The 27,715-nt window shown below is 40.1% G+C and overlaps 1 protein-coding gene and 1 long non-coding RNA gene across 8 annotated transcripts; one reads left to right on the top strand and one right to left on the bottom strand.

Moving 5' to 3' along the window:
* Positions 1-418: 418 nt before the first annotated feature.
* ZNF583 (zinc finger protein 583) lies at positions 419-21,872 on the bottom strand. 7 transcript variants are annotated; one of them, XM_077979962.1, is made up of 6 exons: positions 21,748-21,872; positions 19,066-19,164; positions 11,966-12,092; positions 11,613-11,708; positions 1,433-2,560; positions 419-1,348 (listed from the first exon to the last, which is right to left on the bottom strand). In XM_077979962.1, exons 2-6 carry the CDS (start codon positions 19,072-19,074, stop codon positions 1,083-1,085), a joined length of 1,626 nt encoding a protein of 541 aa, XP_077836088.1. In that variant the 5' UTR covers positions 19,075-19,164; positions 21,748-21,872; the 3' UTR covers positions 419-1,082. The 7 variants fall into 7 exon arrangements, with proteins under 7 accessions (XP_077836088.1, XP_077836085.1, XP_077836086.1 ...); XM_077979959.1 differs by having other exon boundaries at positions 419-2,560; positions 11,613-11,711; positions 21,702-21,872; XM_077979960.1 differs by having other exon boundaries at positions 419-2,560; positions 21,702-21,872.
* On the top strand, positions 17,739-27,548 carry LOC144337107 (uncharacterized). Its single transcript, XR_013409729.1, has 3 exons — positions 17,739-18,475; positions 18,794-22,668; positions 26,410-27,548. It is a non-coding gene; the product is annotated as an uncharacterized LOC144337107 (long non-coding RNA).
* The last annotated feature ends 167 nt before the right edge of the window (positions 27,549-27,715 follow it).

Raw genomic sequence — 27,715 nt, 5'->3', positions numbered from 1 at the left:
GTCAAGAATTAGAGAAAAGCCTGGCCGACATGTCAAAACCCTGTCTCTACTACAAATACAAAAATTAGCCAGGCATGGTGGTGCATGTCTATAATCCCAGCTACTCAGGAGGCTGAGGCAGGAGAATCACTTGGGAGGTAGAAGTTGCAGTGAGCCAAGATTGCACCATTGCATTCTAGCCTGGGCAACAGAGCAAGACTCCATCTCAAAAAAAAAAAAAAAAAAAAAGACTTTTAAAATAGGACATTAGCTTCTTAGAACTATTAAATATCTAGTCAATGCTGAGATAGAAGCCACCATTTTACCCTATATGACGGACTCTAATGTCAATCCTACTGTATTAGATACTCTCCTTACCTACTTTTAGAAAAATGCCTACCATTCCTAATAAAAAAAAAACTTCACAATCTCTCAGTCCTGAGCTGCTGCATCTCTTTTTTATTTCTGAGATAATCATGGCCGAGATGATCGGCTCTTCTATGTATAGTATGGTTATCTTTTTACTTTACATTAATGTTTAATTACTTTATGCTAGGCACGCTGCTGAGCAATTTACATGCATTATTTCATTCTTCTCTTAACTTTTGAGGTAGAACCATTATTATTCCCACACTATAAATCAGACTGAAGCTTACAAAGCACAAAATGCTGCCCCCAAATTAGAGGGCAGAAAATGGAAGTGCAAAGATTGGAACCCAGATCTTTTTGGTTCTGGAAAATGTGTCTTAATCCTGGATAAGTATTCAGAGAATGAGATGGGTAGTGATACAAGATAGGAACTTTGGAAGGTAGCCTGGAACAAGGTGTTAGAGGCTAGGTTTTTAGGCTATTTTGAAGAATGTGTACTTTAACTTAAAAACTATGGGATGCCACTGAGGAATTTTAATGAGGGAGAAATGATATTCAACATATTTTTTTAAAATACAAATTTGGCTGCAATGTGGACAGCTGACACAGACAAAGGTGAATACAAGGTGACCAATTGGAAAGCTACTCGAGTATCCCATGTCAAATATATTAATGTGCATTGGACAAGGATGATGTAATGGAAATGGATTAAAGAGGTGAGATTTCAGACATATTCAGGAGATGAAACCTACAGGTCTTGACAACTGATTTGATGTGGAGGGTGAGGGAGAGGAAAGAGTCAAGAATGACTCCATAGTATGAATTCTTTCATGATGAGCAAGATGTGCACGCTGCCTGAAAGATTTCCTGCAATCTTTACATTCATAGGGTCTCTCTCCAGTATGAATTCTCTGATGTAGAGTAAGAGATCCACTATAGCTAAAGGCTTTCCCACAAACATTACATTCATAAGGTTTCTCTCCAGTATGAATTCTCTGATGTTGAGCAAGGCCTGCATTCTGGCTAAATGTTTTCCTACATTCTTTACACATATAGGGTTTTTCTCCAGTATGACTTCTCTGATGTTGTGCAAGTGATGAACTATTGCTAAAGGCCTTCCCACATTCAATACATTCATAGGGTTTCTCTCCAGTATGAACCCTCTGATGTTGATCAAGGTATGCAATTTGGCTGAAGGCTTTCCTACATACTTTACATTCATAAGGTTTTTCTCCAGTATGAACTCTCTGATGTTGAGCAAGGTGTGCATACTGGCTGAAGGCTTTCCTACATTCCTTACATTCGTAGGGTCTCTCTCCAGTATGAATTCTCTGATGTACAATTAGGTATCCACGATGGCTAAAGGCTTTCCCACACACATTACACACATAAGGTTTCTCTCCTGTATGAATTCTCTGATGCTGAGCAAGAAATGAACCATTACTAAAGGCCTTTCCACATTCAATACATTCGAAAGGTCTCTCTCCAGTATGAACTCTCTGATGCTGAGTCAGGTGTGCAATCTGGCTGAAGGCTTTTTTACATTCTTTACACTGATAGGGTTTCTCTCCAGTATGAACTCTCTGATGTTGGGCCAGGTGTGCATTCTGGCTGAAGGCTTTCCTACATTCTTTACATTCATAGGGTTTCTCCCCAGTATGTATTCTCTTATGTTGTGCCAAGTTTGCACTCTGGCTGAACGTTTTCCCACATTCAACACATGCATAGGGTTTCTCTCCAGTATGAATTCTCTGATGAAGAGTAAGGGATGAGCTCTGGTTGAAGACTTTCTCACAGTCATTACATTTCAAAAGTTTCTTTTCTACATAGACTTTCCTATGTTTCATTTCAACAGATTTTTTCCGGTAACTTTTCTTTTGTGGTTCATGCTTATGTTCTTTTTCTTTGGTGGGAAAACTCTGTTGTATATCAAAGATTGTATCCTGGTGGAATGTTTGCCAAGATTTGTTATATTCTTTATTTTGAACTTCTGGAAGGATTTCCTTATGAGTGATGATTAATTGCCTAAGATGTACCTCTTGACTTCCCAGCTGGTTCTTATACCAGTCCTTACCTTGACAGTCTTCTCTCAAATTGGGGTAGTCAAGGCTATAACTAAGATGTCTTGTTCCCACTGTCACAACTGTGGATGATTCTTCATATGTCTCTTGCTTTGATGAAAATTCACTGTTTTTAAATACATACTCCCAATCTAAAAGATATCAAGAAACAAATGTCTTTTGTATTTAATTCACTAGAAGAAACTTAAACATGTGAATAAAATACATAGCAAGTTAAAGGATTTAAAAGCTTATAATGCATTCTAAAATAATGACATTATAAATAATAAGAATTTAAGAGAGTTGATTAAGGAAATAATCATTGACAACCAGTAAGGTAAATATAAGAAGAGCAAAACAAGGTGGTCATCCAAAATCATAATCAGCTTTTTATATCGAAGTTAATAACAGACTTCAAACACCTGTCCTCTCTTATCATAGGTTATCCTGCATTCAAGCTAAGTTATCTTTAATAAGCCAGTTTTATGATGTTAACATGATTTAAAAACTCCATTGGAATCACAGGCCTAAAAACAACACTAGGCACTATCAATATCCTTATTAGGATACATGTAAAACTTTATGGTTGTTCATATTGTTCATAAAACTCTGTGGGTAAACATCTGCAGTTAGAAAAAAGTCTTCCTGAAAATCATTTTCTATGTAACAAATTCCAACCATATGTAAATTTTCAATTGATCCCTGAAGCTAAGATGCCTTCCTTTAAGAGTAGTTTTCTATTAAACTGCTTGGTCTTACTAACCTAGCACAGAACTTACTCTGCCTTCCCGTGTTCAGTTCCAAATCAGATCACTTCATTTTTTTGCTTAAGATTTTCCTGTAGTTTCGTACTATGTTTATAATAAAGCCAAAATTCCTACCCTGGTTTATAAAACTCTACATGACCTGGTGTTCTCTGATCTTATATTCTACTACTCTCTTGCTTGCTTCCTCCACTTCAGTCATATGGGTATTCACTATATTTCCACTTTAGGAACACCAGACTTGCCATTTCTCTGCCTGAAAAGCACTTTCCACAGATACCTGCTTGATCCCTTCTCTCAGTGCACTTCTTCACTTGAGGTTCTGTTCACATATTACCTCTTCAGTATGGCCTTTGCTGAACATCCAATATGAAGTATTCCATACTCCCCTTCCTCCTGCTTTGCACTTCACAGCACCTAACTTACTTAATATCATATTACATGTTAACTTACTCTCTATTCTCATTAGAATGTAAACATTCATGTGTAGGAACTTTTTTCCTCACCCTTGAACACCCATTGCCTAAAATAGCCTGGAAAGATAGAAGATGCTTAGTATCTTTGGAATAAATACTGAATCAATAATACACAAAACATCACACTAATTCATCCTCTTATTAGAATGACATGCTTGCATGAATGGGGTAAATGTCTGAAATCAAATGGAATATTACCATTAAAATATTATAGTGGATAATGATATTTGGAAGGAAAAGAATCTGAAGGCAACATACTTAAATTGAGGCTGCTGACTCCCACTGTGCTGCCTCAGTGCCCTTCCAAATTCCACTTTCCTCTCTAAACAGTTGTAAATCACACTCATGAATGCCCTATAGAAAGTCAACATGAAAATTAAATTCTGAAGACTCATGGGTCAAAAAAGAAATATGAAATGACTGCCAAGGAGCAATGATCTAATTAAATAAACCCAGAATTAGGTTGATAAAACTATAATAAGGAAGTAAAAACATAGGTATAGTCATTGATGAATACTAATTCTCATTAGACTGAAAAGGATGGATGTTATAATCGTTACAGGCATGATTCTTACATTTTAGAGTGTATCAGAATTAGATAAAACTTGCTAAACGACAGATTGCTATACTCTGTGCACAGAGTTTTTGATTGAGTTAGTGGAGGTTGAGGGCTGAGAATCTTCATTTCTAATAAATTCACAGGTGATGCTGCTGGTCTCAGGACCACATTTTGAGCATCACTGCACGATAGCACCCACTGGAAGCATAATATAAAAAGGTACAACAAGCCAGCAGATAAAATAAAATGGAATTATAAAAAATATTCAAACATCCCAAAAGAAGATAGAGATGAACAAATATTTTTTAATGAGAAATATTAAAGAGAAAACAATAGTAGACCCAACTCAAATTATACAAATAATTAAATATTAATGAACTCATTTAGTTAAAAGGCAGAGTTTATAGGAATCAACAAAATGAAAGACACAATTATATGCTGTTTATAGAAACCTCACATTATATATAAGAATACATTAAAAATAAATAGTAAACAGATAAAGATGTAACATTCAAACAGTAAGCATAAGGCCAGACTGACTATATTCGTGTCAGATAAAATAGACTTTAAAACTGAGTATTACCAAAGATAAAGAGACATATAGTTATAAAGGGATCAATTCACCAGAAAGAAATAATCTTTAATGTGTGTGCACCTAATATAAAGCCTCAAAATACATAACACAAAAATTGAAAGTGTAAGAAATAGGTAATCCTATAGTCATAATAGGCAACTAACGCATGCTTTGCTCGGAAACTGACAAAACTACGAGAAAATAGTAACAAAGAGGATCTCAACAGGGTTAACTACTTTGATCTAGTTTATATTTATACAACACTACAATCAACACTTGTACAACATGTATTCGAGTGCACACAGTGTGTTCAGTAAATAAGATAGACTATAAACCAAGTATATACAAACCAAGTCTCTATAAATTCTAAAGTACCGAAACCAAGGTGAGTATGCTGTCTAACCTCAATAGAGGTTATATATCATGGGCCAAATCATATAAATCATGGGCCAAAGAGTATAGTAAGAGAAATTAGAAAATATCTTGGTTGATAATGACAATACAACATATCAAAATCTGAGGGATACAGCTAAAACGGTACTTAAAGGAAAATCTAGTTTTCAAATGCTTATATTAGAAAACAACTAAAAGTCTAAAAATCAATAATCTAAGATGTTACCTCAAGAAGTGAGGAAAAGGCCGGGCGCGGTGGCTCAAGCCTGTAATCCCAGCACTTTGGGAGGCCGAGACGGGCGGATCACGAGATCAGGAGATCGAGACCATCCTGGCTAACACGGTGAAACTCCGTCTCTACTAAAAAATACAAAAAACTAGCCGGGCGACGTGGCGGGCGCCTGTACTCCCAGCTACTCAGGAGGCTGAGGCAGGAGAATGGCGTAAACCCGGGAGGCGGAGCTTGCAGTGAGCTGAGATCCGGCCACTGCACTCCAGCTTGGGTGACAGAGCTAGACTCCGTCTCAAAAAAAAAAAAAAAAAAAAAAAAAAAAGTGAGGAAAAGACCAAAGTAAACTTAAGGAAAGTGGAAGCAAAAAGTTAAGAAAGAAAATTAACAATACAGAAAAACAACAACAGAGGAAATAAAACAAAAGTAGGTTCTTTTAAAACATCAGTTATCAAGAAAAAAAGAACAGATATCAGCAACACCAGAGGAGTTATCATTACATATTGTACAGCTGTTTTTAAAAAATGTTAATAAATTGAACAACTCAGATGAAACACAGAAATCTCTTGAAAGACACAGCCTACCAAAGCTGATTCAACAAAAATCAGATAACCTGATTAACCCTATATCCATTAAAGCTGTTATTTAAAAAATACTTCAGGCCCAGATGTCTTCATTGGTGAATTCTATCAAATATTTAAGGAAGAAATAATATCATTTTATCCAAACTGTCAGAAAATAGAAAAAGATAAAACACTTTCCAACTTGGTTTCATAAGGCCAGTATTATCTTGATACCAAAACCAGATAAAAAAAATTTTAAGAAAGTAAACCTGCAAGCCGGGCGTGGTGGCTCATCCCCATAATCTCAGCACTTTGGGAGGCCGAGGTGGGCAGATCACGAGGACAAGAATCATGACCATCCTGGCCAACTGGGTGAAACCCCGTGTCTACTAAAAATACAAAAATTAGCTAGGCGTGGTGGCATGTGCCTGTAGTCCCAGCTACTCGGGAGGCTGAGGCAGGAGAATCACTTGAACCCAGGAGGTGGAGGTTGCAGTGAGCTGAGATTGAGTCACTGCACTCCAGCCTGGTGACAGAGTAAGACTCCGTCTTGAAAAAAATATATATACAAATAAATAAATAAAAGTAAACCTGCAGACCAATGTAGCGCATGTACATAAGGCAAAATCTTTAATAAAACTGGGCAAATCAAATCCAGGAAAATATGAATAGCATCATCTTGACCAAGTAGAGTTTATCCCAAAAATGCAAGATTGGTTTCACATTTGAAAATCAATCAGTGTAATTCGCCATATTAAAAGGTTAATGAAAAAAAAATCACATTATCATTTCAACAGATGTAGAAATAGTATCTGATCCATTTATTATAAAAATGCTCAGCAAACCAGGAATAGAAAGTAATATTTTCAAACTGATCAAGGACATCTAAGAAAAACTTACAGCTTACACTGACTTAACAGTAAAGATAGAATACATTTCCCCTTAAGACTGGAACAGCACAAGTACATCTCCTCTTACCCCTTCAATTACACATTAGACAGGAGGTCCTAGCCATTTCAATACATCAAGAAAAATAAGGTGTAAGGTGTAAGGTGTAATTCTCAAAGGATCAGAAGGAAAAAAAAAACTATTTGTAGATGGCATGATTGTCCATCCAAAAAATCCTCATAGACCTACAAAATAACTGTGAGGGCAACTATTAAATGAATCTAGCAAGGTCATAAGATGTAAAGTTAATACAAAAATCAATTTACATTTTTTGCCTACTAGGGGCAAACTATTAGAAAACCAAATTGTTAAAAAATTATATTTATTATAGCACTCAAAAAGCTATTAAACACTTAGGAAAAAAATTTAACACAGTACGACTACACTGCATACTACAAAATATTCTTAAGATAAATTTTATTATTTTTCCTTTTTCTTTTTCAGACAGAGTCTTGCTATGTTGTCCAGGCTAGTCTCAAAGTCCTGGACTCAAGTAATCCTTCCAACTCAGCCTCCCAAGTAGCTAAGATTACCAGCGCACACCATCACACCCAACTTCGAGACATTTTTAAAGACTAATAAATGGCTTAATAAACCATACTTATATTAGAAGACTCAATGTTAAGAGGTCAGTTCTTTTTCAATTGATGTACAGAATCAATGGAATCCCAGCAAAAATCTAAGTTTTTTGAGTAGAAATTATCAACTTCATTCTGAAATTTATATGAAATGCAAATGATCTAAAACAGTCAAGGCAATTTTACAAATTGCACTATCTGATATCAAAACTTACCATAAAGCTACAGTAATCAAGGCAGTATGGAACTGGTGAGACAACAGACATATAGATCAATGGAACAGAAGAGATTCCAGAACTATACCCACACATATATGGTCAAGTGATGATCAGGAAAAGTAGCAAGGTGATACAATTAGGAAGAGAAAGTGTTTCCTGACAAACGGTCTTGGGGCAACTGTATATCCATATGGAAAAAAAAAATGAACCTCAACCTTTACCTCACACAAGACACATACATTACCTCAAAATCATTCACAGAGCTAAATGTAAATGCTAAAACTTTAAAACTCCTAGAAAAATATCTTTGTGACCTGGGAGTAGCAAGAATTTCTTAGATATAAGAAGCACCAACTAAGACAAGTTAATAAATTGGATTTTACAAGAATTGCAAACTTTGCCTCCAACAGTGGTGGCAGTAGAAAAACAAAAAGGCAAGCCATAATTGGCATACATATAAGCCAATACATATAAATGATAAAGAACTTGTTTTAAGACAATATACAGAACTCTTACAACTCATAAGATAAACAATCCAATAAAACATGGGCAAAATATTTGAACAAATATTTCATAAATGTTATATGCATGGCCAGTAAGCATATGAGAAGAGGCTCAGCATTATTAGTCATTCCAGAAATGCATACTAAAACTACAACACAACTTTTAGAATGACTAAAATTAAAAATACTACTAATGATACCAAGATTTGGTGAGAATGTGGATTAACTGGAAGTCTCATACACTGCTAGAAGAATGGTATAATTCCTTCAGAAAGCTGACAGTTTCTAACAGAGTTAAACATATACCTATCATATAACTCAGTTCTTCCATCTTAGGTATTTACCCCCAAAAAATAAAAATATATGTTCACACAAAGTCCTGTACATGACAGCTGTATAGCAACTTTATTTATAATAGCCCCAAAGTGGAAACAACCCAAATGTCCATCACTAGGTGAACGGATAAATGAAATGTTGCATTCATACTGCAATGATATAGATAAATTTCAAGATCATTATGCTGAGTGAAATAAGCCAGACATAACAAAATACATACTGTATGATTCCATTTACTTTAGATGCAAATTAATAAAAAACAACAAAGATCAGATTCATGTTTGTTTGGAACTGGGAGTGGAGAGTAGGATAGATAGAAAGACACAAGCAATCTTTTGGGGTGATAGAAATACTAAATGTGTCTTGATTGTGGTGACAGTTTCATGGGTATATGATCAAACTGTACAATTTATATGTATCCAGTTTACTGAATATAAATAATTCCTTAATAATAATACTATCTGATCAAATACAATAAAACCAGAAAACTCTCTTTTAAACAACTCTGGGTGAAAGAAAAAAATTTTTAAGGTAGATTATCTAGTATGAACAGCAGTAACAAAAACACAAGTATCAGAATCTACAGGAGATAGACAAAGACAAACTTAGAGGAAAATTCATAGTCCTTAATAATCTCATTACTAAATAAAAGAATGAAATTAATAGATCAAGCTCTCATTTCAGCACTATGGAGATAAAAATAAATAAGAAAATTAGAAGGAAAGAATTAGTAAGGAGAAAATATTTTATGAATTAGTATGGAAAAAAACAGAAAATTGGAAAAGAATACTAATACATAAATCCATAAGCTAATTATTTAAAAATAAACTTATTTATGAACAGAGCGACCTAATAATACATGTATTCTTTTTTTTTTTTTTTTTGAGACAGAGTCTCAAGTTAAAGTTCAGTGGTGTGATCTTGGCTCACTGCAACCTCCACCTCCTGAGTTCAAGTGATTCTCTGCCTCAGCCTCCTGAGTAGCTGGGATTACAGGAGCCTGCCACCACACCTGGCTAATTTTTGTATTTTTAGTAGAGGCGGGGTTTCACCATCTTGGCCAGGCTGGTCTTGAACTCCTGACCTCATGATCCACATGCCTCGGCCTCCCAAAGTGCTAGGATTACAGGTGTAAGCCACCATACCCAACCAATATATTCTTTTTAAAAAAGAATAGTTATACAAAATAAGAAATTAAAATTGGAAACCATTATAGATATAAAAAAAGAAAAATAATTGTATATTACTTTGCTCAAATTCATGAAATCTGATAACCTAAATGAAAAGAACAATTATCTAGAAAAATTAAAATGCATAAAATTTAACTAAAGACAGGCTGGAGGCAGTGGCTCATGCCTGTAATCTCAGCACTTTGGGAGGCCCAGGTGGGCAGATCATTTGAGGTCACAAGTTCAAGACCACCCTGACCAACATGGTGAAACCCCATCTCTACATAAAATACAGAAAAATTAGCTGGGCATGGTGGCGCATGCCTGTAATCCCAGCTACTTGGGAGGCTGAGGTAGGAGAACTGCTTGAACTTGGGAGGTGGAGGTTGCAGTGCACCACTGCACTCCAGCCTGGGCAACAGGTCAAGACCCCATCTAAAAATATATATATGTTAACCAAAGACAAACTACAGAGATGCCATTTACCATGGAGGATACTGAGAAAGTTGTCAAAGATTCACTTCTCCCACAAAGGCCTCAGCATCAGGCTTTATCTCTCAAACTCTTAAGACCAGTGATCTCATTCATTCACACTGACATCTCTAAATCAGAGTATTTTTCTCAGACCCTATCTTCTAAACCAGTTGCATGTTGCATTTCTTTGCTTGGAACTCTCCTCATCTTATACATATAACCCTCTTATGTCCACAGCCAAATTTATCATCTTTCCTCCTATCAACCTATTCTTATGATTGTTTCTATTAAGTGTTATCATCTTGTAGTTATCCACACTTGTAAATAAAATTGGCTTTCTTTTTTCTTTGCTGGTGTATAAGCCTCTGAATAATCCCAAGAATTTAGCAGAATCCTCTTCTCAAAACATAAAGTCGGCTGGGCGTGGTGGCTGAAGCCTGTAATCCCAGCACTTTGGGAGGCCGAGACGGGCGGATCACGAGGTCAGGAGATCGAGACCATCCTGGCTAACACGGTGAAACCCCGTCTCTACTAAAAAGTACAAAAAACTAGTCGGGCGAGGTGGCGGGCGCCTGTAGTCCCAGCTACTCGGGAGGCTGAGGCAGGAGAATGGCATAAACCCGAGAGGCAGAGCTTGCAGTGAGCTGAGATCCGTCCACTGCACTCCAGCCTAGGCGACAGAGCGAGACTCCATCTCAAAAACAAACAAACAAACAAAAAAAACATAAAGCCAATGAGGCTTGGAAAAAGAATAAATAAATGCATCAATCCTTCAATCTAAAAGGAATGAGTAACTGAGAAAGGAAAAAAAACAAAAAACAAACCAAAAAAACCTAGCTTCTTTTTTTTTTTTTTTTTAAGACAGGCTCTTGCTTTGTTGCCCAGGCTGGAGTGCAGTGGCGTGCTCTCAGATCACAGGCTCAGGTGATCCTCCCACCTCAGCCTCCCACGTATATTACAGGCGCATGCCACCAGCCCTGGCTGATTTTTTGTGTGTGTGTATTTTTAGTTTTACCATGTTGCCCAGGCTGGTCTCGAACGCCTGGGCTCAAGTGATCCACCCACCTTGGTTTCCCAAAAAGCCGGGATTATAGGCACCTGGATTTTTAAAAAATGAAACAAAGCAACCTGTATAAAACTAAAAGGCAAGGACAAGGAGATGCTGTGACATTTGGATCCAACAATAGGAAAATGGGTTATCAGAGAAGATTACTGTCAGAGAAGACCATAACTTGTGAGAGAATATAAACAGAGAGAACATATTGAGGAGCTCATGCTAAAGATGCCTCAATATTTCTTCCCAGACTTCGAATCTTTAAGAAAAGCTACCCAGGAAACATCAATGATGAACTGAAATCTTTCAGAATTGCTGAGCTTTTCCTGGCAATGTCTTCTATCTCCCTATTTCTCTCTTACTCACCAGGGCATGTGCCTCTTGTTCCCTCTTTCTTCACCATCCAGGGCTCTTTTCCTTGCTCCAATAATGAGATCACATCTGGCTTAGAAACAGAAACTCCTGCTTACAAAAAATAAAAGGGGAATTAGGCAGGTATATAAGTAAGATCAAGTTTCTGCATCATCAAGAAGGTGGGAGCATAATGGGAGGGAGCTGAGGAATAAGAATGGGGAAGATGAAGCTGCCAGTTCTACAAATTCAACCTATTTTGGGAAGCACAAGAAAGGTAAATTTAGTGAAGGACATCAGAGGTTTCCCAACATTACACTGGAGCTCAGTCCCATGTACAGATTCTGAATTACAGGAGACGTCCTTACCCAGTGATACCAAGCTCCTGTAGTTCTCCAACATCACTTTCCTGTACAAATTCCTCTGAGCGGGGTTTAGCCATTCCCATTCCTCTTGAGAGAAATTTACAGCCACATCCCCAAATGTCACCAAATCCTGAAATGACATAAACACATTCTTGCTCAACTAGTGTTCATATCCTCACATGAGCCTAGGTTAAAAAGTTAAATCGTCTATACTTTGAGAGAGAAATATTGCACATAGCAAAACTTTCTGACAGTATCTTAGGTTCTAGGCAACACATGTCAGATAATTACTAGATGACTTCTTTGTGCTTTGTTTTGATATTCTGTCATGGAAAGTACACAATTTGAGAGATAATACTGTTGGAGAAAAGGATTTATAACATACACAAAATTGGAAAATAACAGAACACTGTAAATCGAGTATAAAATATGTTATTCATATTAAATGCCAGAGTTATTTCTCAATATTGGAAAATCAGATACACTGGGGAAGTAAAGAGCTTCAAGGAGGAAACAGGCTGAGTTAAGCTTTATAACGTGTATATGGCTGAACCTGGCATTTTTCCAAACTCAGTACAATGAAATGGTCAATGTTCCAGAGACATCAATAGGGTTGTATAAAAATACATATAAATATGTTTGATGCTTACAATATTGACTTTCTGAAATTAAATATACATAATAGAAACAGTAAACAAAGTTTTATACTGACTTGCAAAAATATGGCTTAAATGTATACCATAACAGAGAGCAATCAAGAAGCTGAGTGACGCTTGCAGTGAGCTGAGATCCGGCCACTGCACTCCAGCCTGGGCGACAGAGCGAGACTCCGTCTCAAAAAAAAAAAAAAAAAAAAAAAAGAAGCTGAGTGACAGATTACCTAATGTGTGGGGAAGTATGCCACTGAATTTGTGCTTGGTGGCAAAGATAACATTAGCTAATCAGCTGTCAAAGTGATGCATTTCATCTCACTGATGACCTCAGGTATCTCACGTATTTTTTACATTTCAGAGTACACATTTCATAATGACAACCTAGGTCTTGTGTGTGTTGTACTTTAAACATTTGTTTTACACAAATTCCTCCCCTGTAGATGGTTTAAATGAACGGAAGGCATATGGTTTAGATGAACAGCAGCTTGATGTCACAAAAGGTATCTGAATCAGGCCAGAGGTGGTGGTGCATGTCTAAAGTCCCAGGTACTCAAGAGGCTGAGGCAGGAGGATTGCCTGGGATGCTTGAGTCCAGCCTGGGCAATATAGTGAGACCCTGTTTCTAAAGACAAACAAACAAAAAGGTATCTCAATCAAAACAAGAAAAAATTTGTCACAGATAAAATGAAGTTGATCTCCAAGACTGTGACTTCTAATGTCTTGAGAAGAAGAGTACTATTATAATAAATGTTTGAATCTGTATAATCAGTACTTGATAAGAAGGAATCAAAGAAGTACAATAAAAGTTATTTCAATATAGGACAAATTTCCGTTGGAAATAAAAATTTTCCTGAGACTGTGTGGAAGAGGCAACAAATGATTGCCTAACAGCTCTTGATAACCCCACTAAGTTGTAAAGATAGTTGGTAACTTATAAATATGCTACATAAGAGACAAAATAATATAATTTAAGCACTATTAATTTACTTAAATAGTGAATGTCTCCAAGTCTGATAATGAAATGCATCAAAAAATACCCACCGCTCTCACTAGAAGAACATACACAACTGTGCCTGTTTGATGAGCAAGAGAGTTTTTAAAATGTTACAGTACAGCTCCCAAATACTACTGCATGTTGAAGTAAGGATCTTTAAGATAACATGGAACGAGACCTAGTTCGCTCCCTAAAAATTAAAAATGGGTCTTCTTCCTAACAAGATAAATCAGCTCAAGACTTACCAGGGCTTGCTGTATGGTTAGGCATATGCATCTTGGTTTTGACATGTCACAGAGCAAAGCCTGTTCTTAAGCTGGGCTGACATAGAGATGGGATTCAATGGTACACACCTGAGCAGCTATGTTGATTCCTTAAATACTGAAATATTGCCACACTCACTGGTAAACAGCTACTGCACTGAGTGCTGCTAGTGACCAGATTTCTCCATAAGGAATTCAGCAACTGAAGATTAATGCCCAGCATGGCAGCAAACGCCAGGATCCCAGCTAAGATATGTTCTGCTGTGTGCCTTTGCCTTGTTGGTTGTCAAATATGAACATCACCCCTACCCTTGTATGACTCTTTGCAGAGTAATGCTCCTGTTGAAGAAATACTCAAATACATCAGTAGTTTTATTTAGAAACCTTTTTAATGGAAAAAAAAAATGAGTCAATGTTAACTGCTACTGTCAGAACGATGCACAAAAATGTTAAGGAGGTTATCTATAAAGAAAGCAAAAGTATGGCTCCAAGAAACATCAATTACATGCATCAGCTGTTTAAAAAGCTTCCATCTCTGAAACACTTCTTAATACAAGGATATCTAAGGAAGTGACTTGTCACTTCAAAAAAGGAAAGGAATGTGAATCAGGTCTAAAAAGTAAAACTTGTGCTGGATAGGCCTGGGCACTGCTATTCATCAATTCTACTGTAACTCAAACACTTCAATACAAACTCTTTAAAATTTTGGGCAGGAAAGTGTTCCACACACATCATTTATTGTGTAGACATTAATGAAGAAGCTTTTGCTACACAAAGTCCTCAAGAGACACTTTTTAGCTGCACACATGAACTAATGCATTCTGTGTTTTAATTATCTGACATTTTCCTCTCAGCCAATGAGACCATGAATACCTTGCAAATGCTTTTTATAATTATTTTGATTTAATTTAAAAATTACTATCATTAAAGAAACTTAAAAATATACTCTCCAGTATTTCTACCCTCAGTGATTTCCCCCCACTCCTTTTTTTTTAAGTTTTATTTTTTAGGAGACAGGATCTTGCTCTGTCGCCCAGGCTGGAGTGCAGTGTTACAATCATGGCTGATTGCAGTCTCAACTTGCAAGGTTTGAATGATTCTCCCAACCTCGGCCTCTCAAGCAGCTGGGACCATAGGCGCTCATCACCAGGCCCAGGTAATTTTTTTAATTTTTGGTACAGATGATGTCTCACTATGTTGCCCAGGCTGGTCTCAAACTCCTGGGCTCAAGTGATCCTCCTGCCTTGGCCTCCCAAAGTGCTAGGATTGGAAATCTTTCACCCCCATGTTTACTCCCGTGTCACTCGACCTCCTAAAAGCAATTATAATTTATAGTTAGTATAATCTGTTCAAACAGTTCCTTATACTGATGTCTATGATTATGTATATATTTCACTTACTGATAATGTCAATTATTAGCTGAATAATATTATATAGTACAATTATGCCCTGTCTTACTTACTAACCCCCATGCTTATTTTCAGTTGGGTAAATCTTAATTTTTTTTTTTTTTTTGAGACGGAGTTTTCTGCCCTCGTCACCCAGGCTGGAGTGCAGTGGCATGATCTCGGCTCACTGCAAACTCCACCTCCCATGTTCAAGCAATTCTCCTGCCTCAGTTTCCCAAGTAGCTGGGATTACAGGCACCCACCACCATGCCCAGCTAATATTTTTGTATTTTGAGTAGAGATGGGGTTTCACCATGTTGGCCAGGCTGGTCTCGAACTCCTGACCTCAGATGATCCACCCGCCTGGCCCCTCAAAGTGCTGAGATTACAGGTGTGAGCCACCGCACCCGGCTGGGTAAATCTTAATTTTTTACTATGATGTTGCATAGGTCTTGAATTATTTTTTTTTAATTGATTCATAGATGTCATTCTCTCCATTGAGACCAGGACTTCACAAAATTACTTAACCTCAAAAAAATTTTTAATTACACTATTTTGACCCAGCAACAATACGATCAAATTGTTTTTGAAGTGAAAAAAAAACAATTAAGGGTGGGAGTAAAGTGTTGCCTTGCACTCAAAGACATCCTCAAAGAGTTCTTCAGGTAGAAGTAAAACAGAAGGAAAATGGAAGCATGAAAACACAGGAATAAATTAAGAGTTCTAAAGCAGTAACTATAAATAGAGCAATAATAATACTGTGGAGTTAAATCACCATAGGCATCTCATCCTGTTCAGGAGAAACAAAGGAAAAAAGAATAGATGGGATAAATGGAAAACAAACAGAAATACAGTAGTTTTAAAAACATATCTACAAGTATTATATTAAATATGTAATAAACACTAAAAGATTAAGATGATCAGGCTAGCCTTTTTAAAACTAGTCAATTATATGCTGCTTACAAGAGGCATACTTTAAATATAATCTTTAAAGGCAGAGGTTCTCAAAAGCCATGCATTAAAATCATCCTGGATACCTGTAATCCAGCTACTGGGCTACTTGGGAGGCTGAGGCAGGAAGATAACTGGAGGCCAGAAGTTCAGAACCAGTCTGGGCAACACAGCGAGACCCCATCTCAAAAAAAAAAAAATAATAATAATCCTGGGAAACCCAATAAAAATGTGTTTTCTTAGGTGCCACCAAGAGACCATGATTCAGGAGGTCTGGGGAGGGGTCCTAGAAACAGCATTTGGGCTAATGGATTCCATCTATTCTATACATCACACTTTCAGCTTTTTCTTTCTTCTGTTACCAAATCAGTAGCAGGAAAGAAGAGGTGTCTAGCTCTAGCTATCCTGGTCTCGCTCACAGATGAGGAATTCATCTGAATGCCTATTACCAACTGGGCACTATTCTAAGAGTCAGGAATACAAAGGTGAACAAAACAAAGTTTCTCCTCTTAATATTCTAACAAAGGAGAAAAACATTAAACATAAGGTCATACATGTCAGGTAGTGACATGTGACAAAAAACAAAAGAAGGTAAAGGGTGATTAAGAGTGATAGGGTGTTTATTGTAGATGATATGGTCAAGGTAAGTCTAAACGAAGAGGTAAGGTTTGAACAATAATCTGAGTGAAATGGGAGGGCAAGCTATGTCAACATGTAGGGGGATGGGGGAGCAAATGCAAAAGTCCAGAGACAAGAAAAAGCAGAGTAAGTCTGAGAGACAGCAAATTCACTACTGTCATTAAAATGAAGAGAGGTAAATATTTATAGAAAATGAGGTCTAGGAAAGCCAGGAGCTGAAGCACAAAGGGCCTTATAGGCCATGGTTAGGATACTGGATTTCATTCCAAGTAAGACAGGAAGGCAATAAAGGTTCCGGGCATGGGAGTGAAATAATGAGCCCCATCACAGTCTCGCTACAGTGTCCTTCATCATTTTTCACCACCCTCTTAATATCATCACTCACCATCATCGACCTTACTGACCCTCAATGTATATTACAACTTCTTACATCTGACTCAGTCACTAACTGGTTACGTGGACATGTCACTCTCTTCCCCGGGCCTCCTTTTCTTCATCTGTAGAATGGGAAACTTGGACAAGATCACCCATAATTATCTTCCCGGCTTTACTGTTTTATAAGCCTAACACTGTGCTGTCTAATACACTAGCTACTAGCTACATATGGCTAAATTTAAATCAAGTAACATTTAAAAATTCAGTTTCTCAGTCATGCTAGTATACACAAGTCTTTGTAGCCACATCTGGCTAGTGGCTTCTATATTAAACACTGTAGATATAGAACATTTCTACTGTCAATCATCACAGAAAGTTCTATTGGACAGTGCTGTACTAGCTGATTTCTGCATCTGCCTCACCTTACTCTTTCTCCATTCTCTGTATTTTAACCTAGAGGTTTGTGTTTTTTTATACATATTTAACCTATATAATGTATTTAACCTCTACGTATTTTTATCTATGTGTAATTTTTTTTTACTAAATGAATATTCCATCCCTTCCCTATTGATTTAAAATAACATCAGTACATCATATAATTAAACTAGTATACATTAAATTCTATGAAGACAAAGACAGGGCCTATTTTTATTTATCACAGCACTTAGCATAAGGTCTTTAATAACTATATGTTCAGTGAATGAATATTTCCATTCTTATGGAATTCTTATACTTGGATTTGTTTCTTAACATCATATGTTTCTTCTGGCTCCATTCCACACTATCTACTGTTTTCATTATTATAGATATATACAGCTTTTATTTTAATGTAGATTTAAGTGCTCTCCCATTACTCTTTTTCAAAAAAAGTTCTATTTTTTACATATTAATTCCACTTAACTGGATGACCTAGAATAACATAGCTGTGGACACTGAGAATGTCCCTAAAATGGTACCTCATTATTCCCTGGAATACTATTCTTTAAAGCCCACAGAGTGCTTGGAAAAATCCCTGCCCTAGCTGACCCACACTTTAATATTCAAGACTCAACACATCTCACTCCTCAAAATCACTTTGAGCAAGAGACTCTGCCCTGTTCTGTGACTAAGACCACCTGACAACCCTCCTGTCTCGCCTTCTTTTCAAACCTAGGTCTGTGGAAAAGCTTTATTTATGCTAGTGGTTACATCTGAACATACACCTCAATCTCAATGAATCAACTTACTACAGTGAAGGTTTTCATATACCAGTGAGTGTATTTTTTTTTTTTTTTTTTTTTTTTGAGACGGAGTCTCGCTCTGTTGCCCAGGCTGGAGTGCAATGGCCGGATCTCAGCTCACTGCAAGCCCCGCCTCCCGGGTTCATGCCATTCTCCTGCCTCAGCCTCCCGAGTAGCTGGGAGTACAGGCGCCCGCCACCTCGCCCGGTTAATTTTTTTTGTATTTTAGTAGAGACGGGGTTTCACCGTGTTAGCCAGGATGGTCTCGATCTCCTGAACTCGTGATCCGCCCGTCTCGGCCTCCCAAAGTGCTGGGATTACAGGCTTGAGCCACCGCGCCCGGCCCAGTGAGTGTATTTTTCCATCTTGAGAGCTTCTAACAGACACTAAACCCAGAGGAGGTGCCGAACTATTTCTTGAGTGAAGATAAAAATGCTGGCTGTGGAAAAAAAGATGACTAAGCTTTTGGGGACTTTTACTGGAAAGCAAGATATGAGGAACGAGTCACTGGATGAATGGAACCTTGTTAGGTTGGAGTATTTTGGAAGAAAAACAAAATGTTCGTATAACCTAAAAAATAAGATGGCATTTTAGGGAAGAGAGAAGAAATGCTTCCTTACCTTGGACATGGCTTTAAGGATTCCAGAATTTGACAGTTCTTCTGTCCTACTCCTTCAGGCTCCTCTCCAGGAGAGGGATGGTATCCTGAGAAAGTAGAGCTGGAGAAGGAAAAAAAACCATAAAATGCCAGGCCTGCCCTGCAGCTGTCAGTATCATCAGCCTAGAAACCTTTCCTTCTCTTTCTCCTTCTTTCCCCAACCTCAGGAGTAAATTAGAGATATCACTGAGCAAGTCATTTATATCTAAATTTACAATTCTTTTGCCCACATGCTTTGGATCTTAAGAATACAACATATGGGCCAGGTGCGATGGCTCACACCTGTAATCCCAGCACTTTGGGAGGCTGAGGCGGCGGATCACGAAGTCAGGAGATCAAGACATGAGGCCAGGAGATGGAGACCATCCTGGCTAACATGGTGAAACCCAGTCTCTATTAAAAAATACAAAAAATTAGCTGGGTGTGGTGGTGGGCGCCTGTAGTCCCAGCTACTCGGGAGGCTGAGGCAGGAGAATGGCATGAACCCGGGAAGCGGAGCTTGCAGTGAGCCAAGATCACGCCACTGCACTCCAGTCTGGGCAACAGAGCAATACTCTGTCTCAAAAAAAAAAAAAAAAAAATACATGTTCTGTGCTTAGGTTACCTTTCCTTTTATAATTTAAAACAAAACAGCAATTACACAATGGCATTACCAAGCAAGGATTTCCCTCTCTTTCACACACGAAGGCTCTTCATCTGAGTAATTAATTATTCAAGGCATCATGGTAATAAGGAATTAAGCCAAACTGGAAACCAGGTCTAACTTTTAATTCTTTCCACCCGATCATGATGTTGAAAGGAAATATGTTCCCACCCTTTCTGCAAGGATGAGAGATAAAGCTACAAAATAAAATTTCTCAGAGAAAGCATCTCTATACACAGAGTGAGCATCAGAGGGTCCATGTGGTGTGGTGGACACTCGATCAAAGAGTCAAGACGGCCTGCTTCAGGTCCTGGCTTATGACAACCCACAATTGAAAACTAATCTCTTGACTTTTCTGGGCAATCTCCTCAGAGAGAAAGAAGGAGAGAGGGAAGGAGGGGCTATGCATGAACAGTCATCCAAACCCTTATCATTAATTCTTATCCACCAGACCTCACTGTCTTGAAGAATAAAGCTATTACCTAAGAAGCAGCATAACTCAGTGGTAAGAATGACTAGGCTTAAGGATCAGAACACTTGGTCTCAAACAGCCAAACCACGACATGCTACCTCTACAACCTCTGGCAAGTTAGGTAACCACTGCAAACCTGTTTCCCTATCAGTGAAACGGTAACTATTCCCTATCAATTGTTGGGAGGATTCTGAAATGATCTACATAAAGCATTGAGCACAGTGCTTGGTACATCCTTTCTTAAATAAATTTTCATCTTTCTGTCATTTATTTTCATAAATAGCACATGGTAGGTCTCCCATTCCTTTTTCCTGTTAAATTCCTCACATGCCCCCAGAGACTGAGAGGGATGGAAAAACTACTGTGCCAGAGGACAAGCAGCCAGTGTTTTCAGGCTTAAGTCTGAGGCTCCTGTCTGTCTCTCCCTTTCCAGCTCTCTTCCCCTCTCCCTTTTTCCATCTTCTCCCCTTCATCTCCATCTCTCTGTCTCTCCACCACAACAGCAGTCTCCCAAACCCCAGAGAACACCAGCATCTCCAAGCACCCACATAGCTTCCTGCCCACACAAATCACAGACAACAAACCACACAGTTTGTCACTCTGGCACCTCCCCTGGCAACCTATGGACATGCCCCCACATTGTAGCCCGCCCTGCTCTCACAATGGGTCATATAAGGCCATTCTGAGTCACACTGTCACACTCATTGTCGGAATGACACACAGTGCTAAGTCACACAATCTCCCTCAGTCTCACATAATCACACACAGTCATGCACAATTTCACTGTCACATACAATCTTAGTCCAACAACACGAACTCTGTTCACATAGTTTCACATACAGTGACAGTCTCACACACTGTCACACAAATTCTCAGTCGCAGTTTCACGTGGTCCCACATCAACAGCCACATACCGTACACAACCACACATAGCCTCACACACGGTGACACGGCCTGACATACTGTCACAGTCTCACGTGATTCTACACACATGGTCAAACTCTGTTCACAAAGTCACACACACTGTCACATAGTCTTACATTATCCCGCACACACAGGTCACACACACAGTGACATGGTCTTACACACTGTTCACACACGGTCTACACATAGTGACAGTTTAACACTGTCACACACTCCCAGTCTCACACATGGTGATGTGGTCTTAAACACAACCCACACGGTCCCATATACTGTCAAAGGCTCCCGCACATACAGGGGCAACGGTCTCATACTGTCACACACATTCTCACACCCAGTCTCACACTGTCACACACAATCCCACATTTGTCCCACATGGTCTCACACTGACACACATATTCACACACGGTCTCACACACATTCTCACACTGTCACACACAGTCTCACATTCTCACACAGTCACATGGTCTCACACACGGTTCCACACTGTCAAACACATTGTCACACACGGTTCCTTAATGTCACAACATTCTCACACACTGTCACACACGGTCCCACACACGGTGGCATGGCCGCTCTCGGCGTCAGCTCCATCCCGCGCTCCTCACCGCCTCCTCCCTCCGGTGGGTACTTCCTTCGCGCGGTCCTTGGAGGCCGGGGCTGGGCCAGGGCCCGGGCCAGGGCTCGATCCTGGCCGCCGGCCGCGCTCACAAAGGCGCCGCAGCGCTAGGGCAGGCCGCAGGGGCCGCTGGGAAATGAAGTCCAGGGCCGGCGCGGCACAGAGGATGCTGGGATGGTGGCCGAGGGTCCCTGGCGGCCGCAGGTCTCGCCGCTCGTTGCGGGTAGTTTCTGCTGCGCCGCCTTCCCTAGTAAGCCCACCTCCGCTGGCCTTCAGAACCCCACTCGGACCAGCTGAACCCTCTCAGGCCGTTCGACCGCCCGTTCACCCACCCGTTCCACCTGAGGCCTTGGAGGACCCGCTCTGACTGCGCAGGCGCAGCTGGCTCGGGTCCCCAAAGGCTGCCAGGCCGGGGCGCTAGCGCGGTGACGCGCACGCGCAGTAGCCGCGTCCGCGCTCAAGCGCTCGGTGTGGGCTTGTGAGCCCAGCGCTGAGAAAAGGGAGCCTGGAGGACCAGTGTGTGGCCAGAGCCAGCTGGAGAGGGGCCCGGTAGGACGTACGGGTGATTAAGCTGTCTGGCAGCCCGGGCTTTCTCTTTCCTTTCCCTTTCTGTTTCTTCTCTCCCCGCCTTACCCTGTTTTTCATTCACCATTTATTGAGCGCCTACTGTGTCGGGCACTGTCGTAGGCCCTGGGCACACGGCAGTGAACAATCAGACAAAATCCCCACTTCATGAAGCAGCGTTCTAATGCGGGAAGAATTCAATAGGAAAAAATTAATAATAAAGGACACTGATGCATACTGGGAAGTAATGCGTGTTATGAAGAAAAGCGAAGCAGAGTGTTAAGACCATTCTTTCAGTTCTTCCTTCCTTCAGTTATGCCCTCTGAATCAGTGGAAAAAACAAAAGGTGCATTTTTTTTCCTATTATCTCGAGAACTAATCATAACAAGACTTCTCTGACCAAATATGGGGGAGTTTCCCACACATACCAAGCACCCGCATACCAAGCAAGCAGTGAGTTCAATGAGTTCTGCAGTGAACACCAGCTGGGTGTCCTCCAGTTCAATTCCGACGCTGTCTACTTGGAGATGGGTCAGACACCATTCGCTGAGGGCTCAGTTCCCAAGCCTGCCTCCCCCTTCCCACTAGTCACAAGTCCAGTCTCTGGAACATCTGACCCCACCAACTTCAAATTGGGATTTTCACCACCCCCTCTTTGCAATTCAGTATTTTGCTAGAGTGGCTCACAGAACTCAGGAAACACTTATGTTTACTGGTTTATTATAAAGGATATTACAAAGGATATAGATGAAGAGATGCATAGGGCGAGGTACAGAAGAAAGGGTGTTGCACCCAGGAACCTCCACATGTTCAGCTATGTGGAAGCTCTCCGAACCCTGTCTTTTGGGAGTTTTACGGCTTCATTACATAGACATGGTTGATTAAAATCCCCTCCCCTCCTTGGGGTTGTGGGTGGGGTTGAATGTCCCAGCCTTCTAGTCATGCCCTGGTCTTTCCATAACCAGTCCCCATCCTGAAACTATATAGGGGATGCCAGCTATCAGTCAACTCATTAGCATACAAAGAGTTTTTACTCTTACTTTGTAGTTTCTAAGGATTTTAGGAGTTCTATGCTAGGAAGATCAAATATATATTTCACAATATCATACTCTCTTATTCCTATTCTTCAATGTTTTTGAAAATATTTTATAAACTCCTATCTCTAGTTCTATCTCCCAATCCTGTACCATCCCTTCCAAAATCCTGTTATGCCCTTCAATTGTTTCATTTAATTGTCTGATCAAAGTTGCCAGTGACAAAGAGCATCATAGAAGCTGGGAATTTTATTTGAGAAAATAAAAAAAATGCAACTATGATAGCAGCAAATACTAACTGAAACTTTTTTTTTTTGAGAGGGAGTCTTGCTCTGTTGCCAGGCTGGAGTGCAGTGTTGCTACCTCAGCTCAATGCAACCTCCACCTCCCGGGTTCAAGCGATTCCCGTCTCAGTCTCCCAAGTAGCTGGGATTACAGGCACACGCTAACATGCCTGGCTAATTTTTTTTTTTTTTTTTTTAATCTTTAGTAGAGACAGGGTTTTACGATGTTGGCCAGGCTGGTCTCGATCTCCTGACCTTGTGATCCCCCACCTTGGCCTCCCAAAGTGCTGGGATTACAGGCATAAGCCACCATGCCCAGCCAGGGTCCTGAGATTTATTTTCCTTTCACATCTATCCGATTGAAAACTATACAACTTTTTAAAAGAATAATCACATGGCAATGAAGCAACATGTAAAAATACTTCTTGTGTTAAGGTTTCTTAAAGGAGGAACAAAACTGATGAAATTGCATTATGACTGCAACATTGGAAAACTATTCCTATGAATAAAAAGTAAAAGGAACACAATCCACAAAAATTGTAGTTGGGTTGTGTTTGAGTGTTGAAATTGTTAGAAATAAATTTTCGGGCTGAGTGCGGTGGCTCATGCCTGTAATCCCAGCACTTCGGGAGGCCGAAGCAGGCAGATCATGAGGTCAGGAGATTGAGACCATCCTGGCTAACACAGTGAAACCCCGTCTCTACTAAAAATACAAAAAATTAGCCAGGTGTGGTGGCAGGTGCCTGTAGTCCCAGCTATTAGGGAGGCTGAGGCGGGAGAATGGCATGAACCCAGGAGGCAGAGCATGCAGTGAGCTGAGATTGCACCACTACACTCCAGCCTGGGTGACAGAGCAAGACTCCATCTCAAAAAAAAAAAAAAAAAAAAAAAAAAAAAAAAAATTTGCTGCCGCAAAAGAAGTAGCACTCTAACATAAATTTTCTCAGCAAGGCAATTTTACTTCTATAGAAGGGTACATCTTGCAGATGGAGCAATGGTGAGAGCACACCTGAACAAGGGAGGGGAAGGGGTTCTTATCCCTGATGTAGGTAGCCCCTACTGCTGTGTCATTCCCCTATTGGCTAGGGTTGGACCACACAGTCTAAGCTAATTCTGATGGGCTATATTAAAGATAGCAGCGGTAAGAGCCAGACTGGTGGGGTGAGCAGTTTTGGCAGGAAAGACTGTTATGGAACAGGTGACTAAAGGTGACTTAGGTTAGAGCAGGTGACCAGGGGTGACTCACGATGGAGCAGGTGACCAGAGGAGCAGATGTGAACTACTGATCAGAACTGGCAGGGAAGTTGTTTACTGAAACTAGGGGCAAGGAGATGAAGAGAATGAGGAAGTTAAACTTTAAAATGGAGAACAAAGAACTGAACATACTGACATACTGATTCTTTGAAGAGAAACTTAGAACTCACTGTCTTGAACAAAATTATGATTGATATCTTCCCCTCGCTTTTTCAAACCAGACAGACAAGACTTGTTTAAAATAAGGCATCAGTAAACTTCCAGGTTTTGGCAGTCTTTTCGACATTTCACAAATGCGTGAAGAGAGTAGGCATCTTTACGAAACCACCTTTGCAAAGACTGTATCAGTGAGAAAAATTATTACAGTAAACTGAGCTAACCCCTTTCCCTTAATTATTCCTGGGCTATAGGGCTGAGCTAACTTTGGAACACACTTACACTATAGTCTAAATAATGGACGAATGGGAGCCATTCGTCTGAGAGGAGAAGAGGATGGGTCCTGCTAAGGTGGTGCCATTATTCAACTGTCAGCCATTACTCCAAAAGTTTTAAGATATGCAACTTCCCCAATTACTACTGCAAATAACATCACCACTGTAGAACCTCAGATTGGCCTTTTGAGATATCTTTTCGGGTTTTCTCATGTCTGACACCCATGGCTCCACCTGGACCTGATGGTTCCACTTGGACTAACCAATCCAGCTCCCGTGGCACCACCCAGCAGCAATTCAGCCCACACAAGGAGAGCTCTGACCCCCTATGATTTCATCTCCAGCCCAACGAATCAGCAGCAAGCACCCGTTACCTGGCCACTCTTACCCCTTCCCCCAAACTGACTTTGAAAAACCTCTAATATAAGAGCTTTGGATGAGATGATTTGAGTACGAACTCCATTTCCCATGTGGTGTGGCCAGACTCATGTCTGTTAACCTTTTTCTCTACTACAATGCCATGGGCTTTCTTTATGCAGTTGGCAGGAAGAACCCCTTGGGCAGTGGTTACATTTAGCCAAGGAGGCTAGATGGTAACATTTTTTATTTTTAGCCATTATCTCTTAAGCTTCTCCTTTTGGCAGAACCTTCTACAAAGCTTGGTAAGGGTCACTAAGTAAACTTTGATTTGCTTAAAACCACATATATTCTTTGTCTCAGGTGAGCAGCAACTATTTGGGCTGGTGGTGCAGAGGTAAAAGAACTTACCAAGATAGTTGTGGGTAAAGAAAGGCAGATAGATTTATTTATTTATTTATTTTTATTTTTATTTTTTTTTGAGATGGAGTCTCGCTCTGTCGCCCAGGCTGGAGTGCAGTGGCCGGATCTCAGCTCACTGCAAGCTCCACCTCCCGGGTTCATGCCATTCTCCTGCCTCAGGCTCCCGAATAGCTGGGACTACAGGCACCCGCCACCTCGCCCGGCTAATTTTTTGTATTTTTTAGTAGAGACGGGGTTTCACCGTGTTAGCCAGGATGGTCTCGATCTCCTGACCTCGTGATCCGCCCATCTCAGCCTCCCAAAGTGCTGGGATTACAGGCTTGAGCCACCGTGCCCGGCGAAAGGCAGATTTATTAAAGACAGTATGAAAGTGTGTTATCAGGGAGCGACAGGCAGAATCAGCAGAAGAGGAGCTGACTGCAAGGAAACAAAGGCTAGCTGGAGATTTTATAGGATGGTTCCTGGGCTGATGGATAACGCCAAGGCAGCAGGGAGCTAACCTGCATTCTTCTGTCACTCAAGGTGTTTGATGATAAATGTTTGCGTGCGTTTGATGATAAGCAGGGAGTTTGTGAATTATGTTCATGATTTGCTCCGGAGGGCTGTATGTCCTGGGCCATAAAGAAAAGCAAGCCTATAGCTTATCTGCTTCCTTTTTTGTTTATATATCCTGGACCATGAAGAAAATGCAGATCTATAGCTTATTTGCTTTATCTCTTTGCTTTCCGCTGGTCCCACCAGCCTGACTCCTTTTCCCTAAGTAGGAATCCACATTCTTCCTAATGGGTAATCAGCAGACATATGTCTACCTAGCACACCTAAGTTTAACATAATTATCTAAATGCAAAATCTTGAGGAATAAAGACAAAAAACCCTCTACCAGGCACAGTGGCTCATGCCTGTAATCCCAAGTGACATAGGAGTTAAAAAGAAATTATTTAGGCAGATAGTGAGGGTAAGGAAATCCTCGGTACGGTTTTCCTTTTAATGAAAAGCAGCCCCTGAGTCATTTCTAACAAAGAGCAGCCTGAAAAATCAAGCCGCAGACATAGATAAGCAAGCTGGAAGCTTGCACGGGTGAATGCCGGCAGCTGTGCCAATAGGAAAAAGGTACCTGGGGGCCAGGCATGTCCAACATGGCAGCTCCATCTTCCCTTTTGTCAACCAAAAGGGAAGTGTACATTAAGGAACAGACAGCATGGCCCTGGCCAGGCAGGGACCCCATCTGCATAATAAAAGATTAGGGTGGGACAGCCAGCTTCTGATTGGCACACCTGGTCCAACCAATCTTTGGGGCCTATGTATATCAGACACCACCTCCTGAAGCCAGTCTACAAAACCCCGTGCCCCATGGAAGTCCTACCTGGGAGCCCTTCTCTCTCTGCAGGAGCTAGAGCTGTTCTCTTTTCTCTTTCGCCTATTAAACCTCTGCTCTTAAACTCACTTCTTGTGTGTCCGCGTCTTCGATTCCCTTGGCGTGAGACAACGAACCTCAGGTATTTACCCTAGACAACAACGCAGCATCATCAGCATTTTGGGAGGCTGAGGCAAGATGATCACTTGAGCTCAGGAATTCAAGATCAGCCTGGGCAATACAGTGAGACCCCCCA

Source organism: Macaca mulatta, chromosome 19 (genome assembly GCF_049350105.2).
Source record: "Macaca mulatta isolate MMU2019108-1 chromosome 19, T2T-MMU8v2.0, whole genome shotgun sequence".
Classification (NCBI taxonomy): domain Eukaryota; kingdom Metazoa; phylum Chordata; class Mammalia; order Primates; family Cercopithecidae; genus Macaca; species Macaca mulatta.
This window is presented reverse-complemented; position numbering and strand designations above follow the sequence as displayed.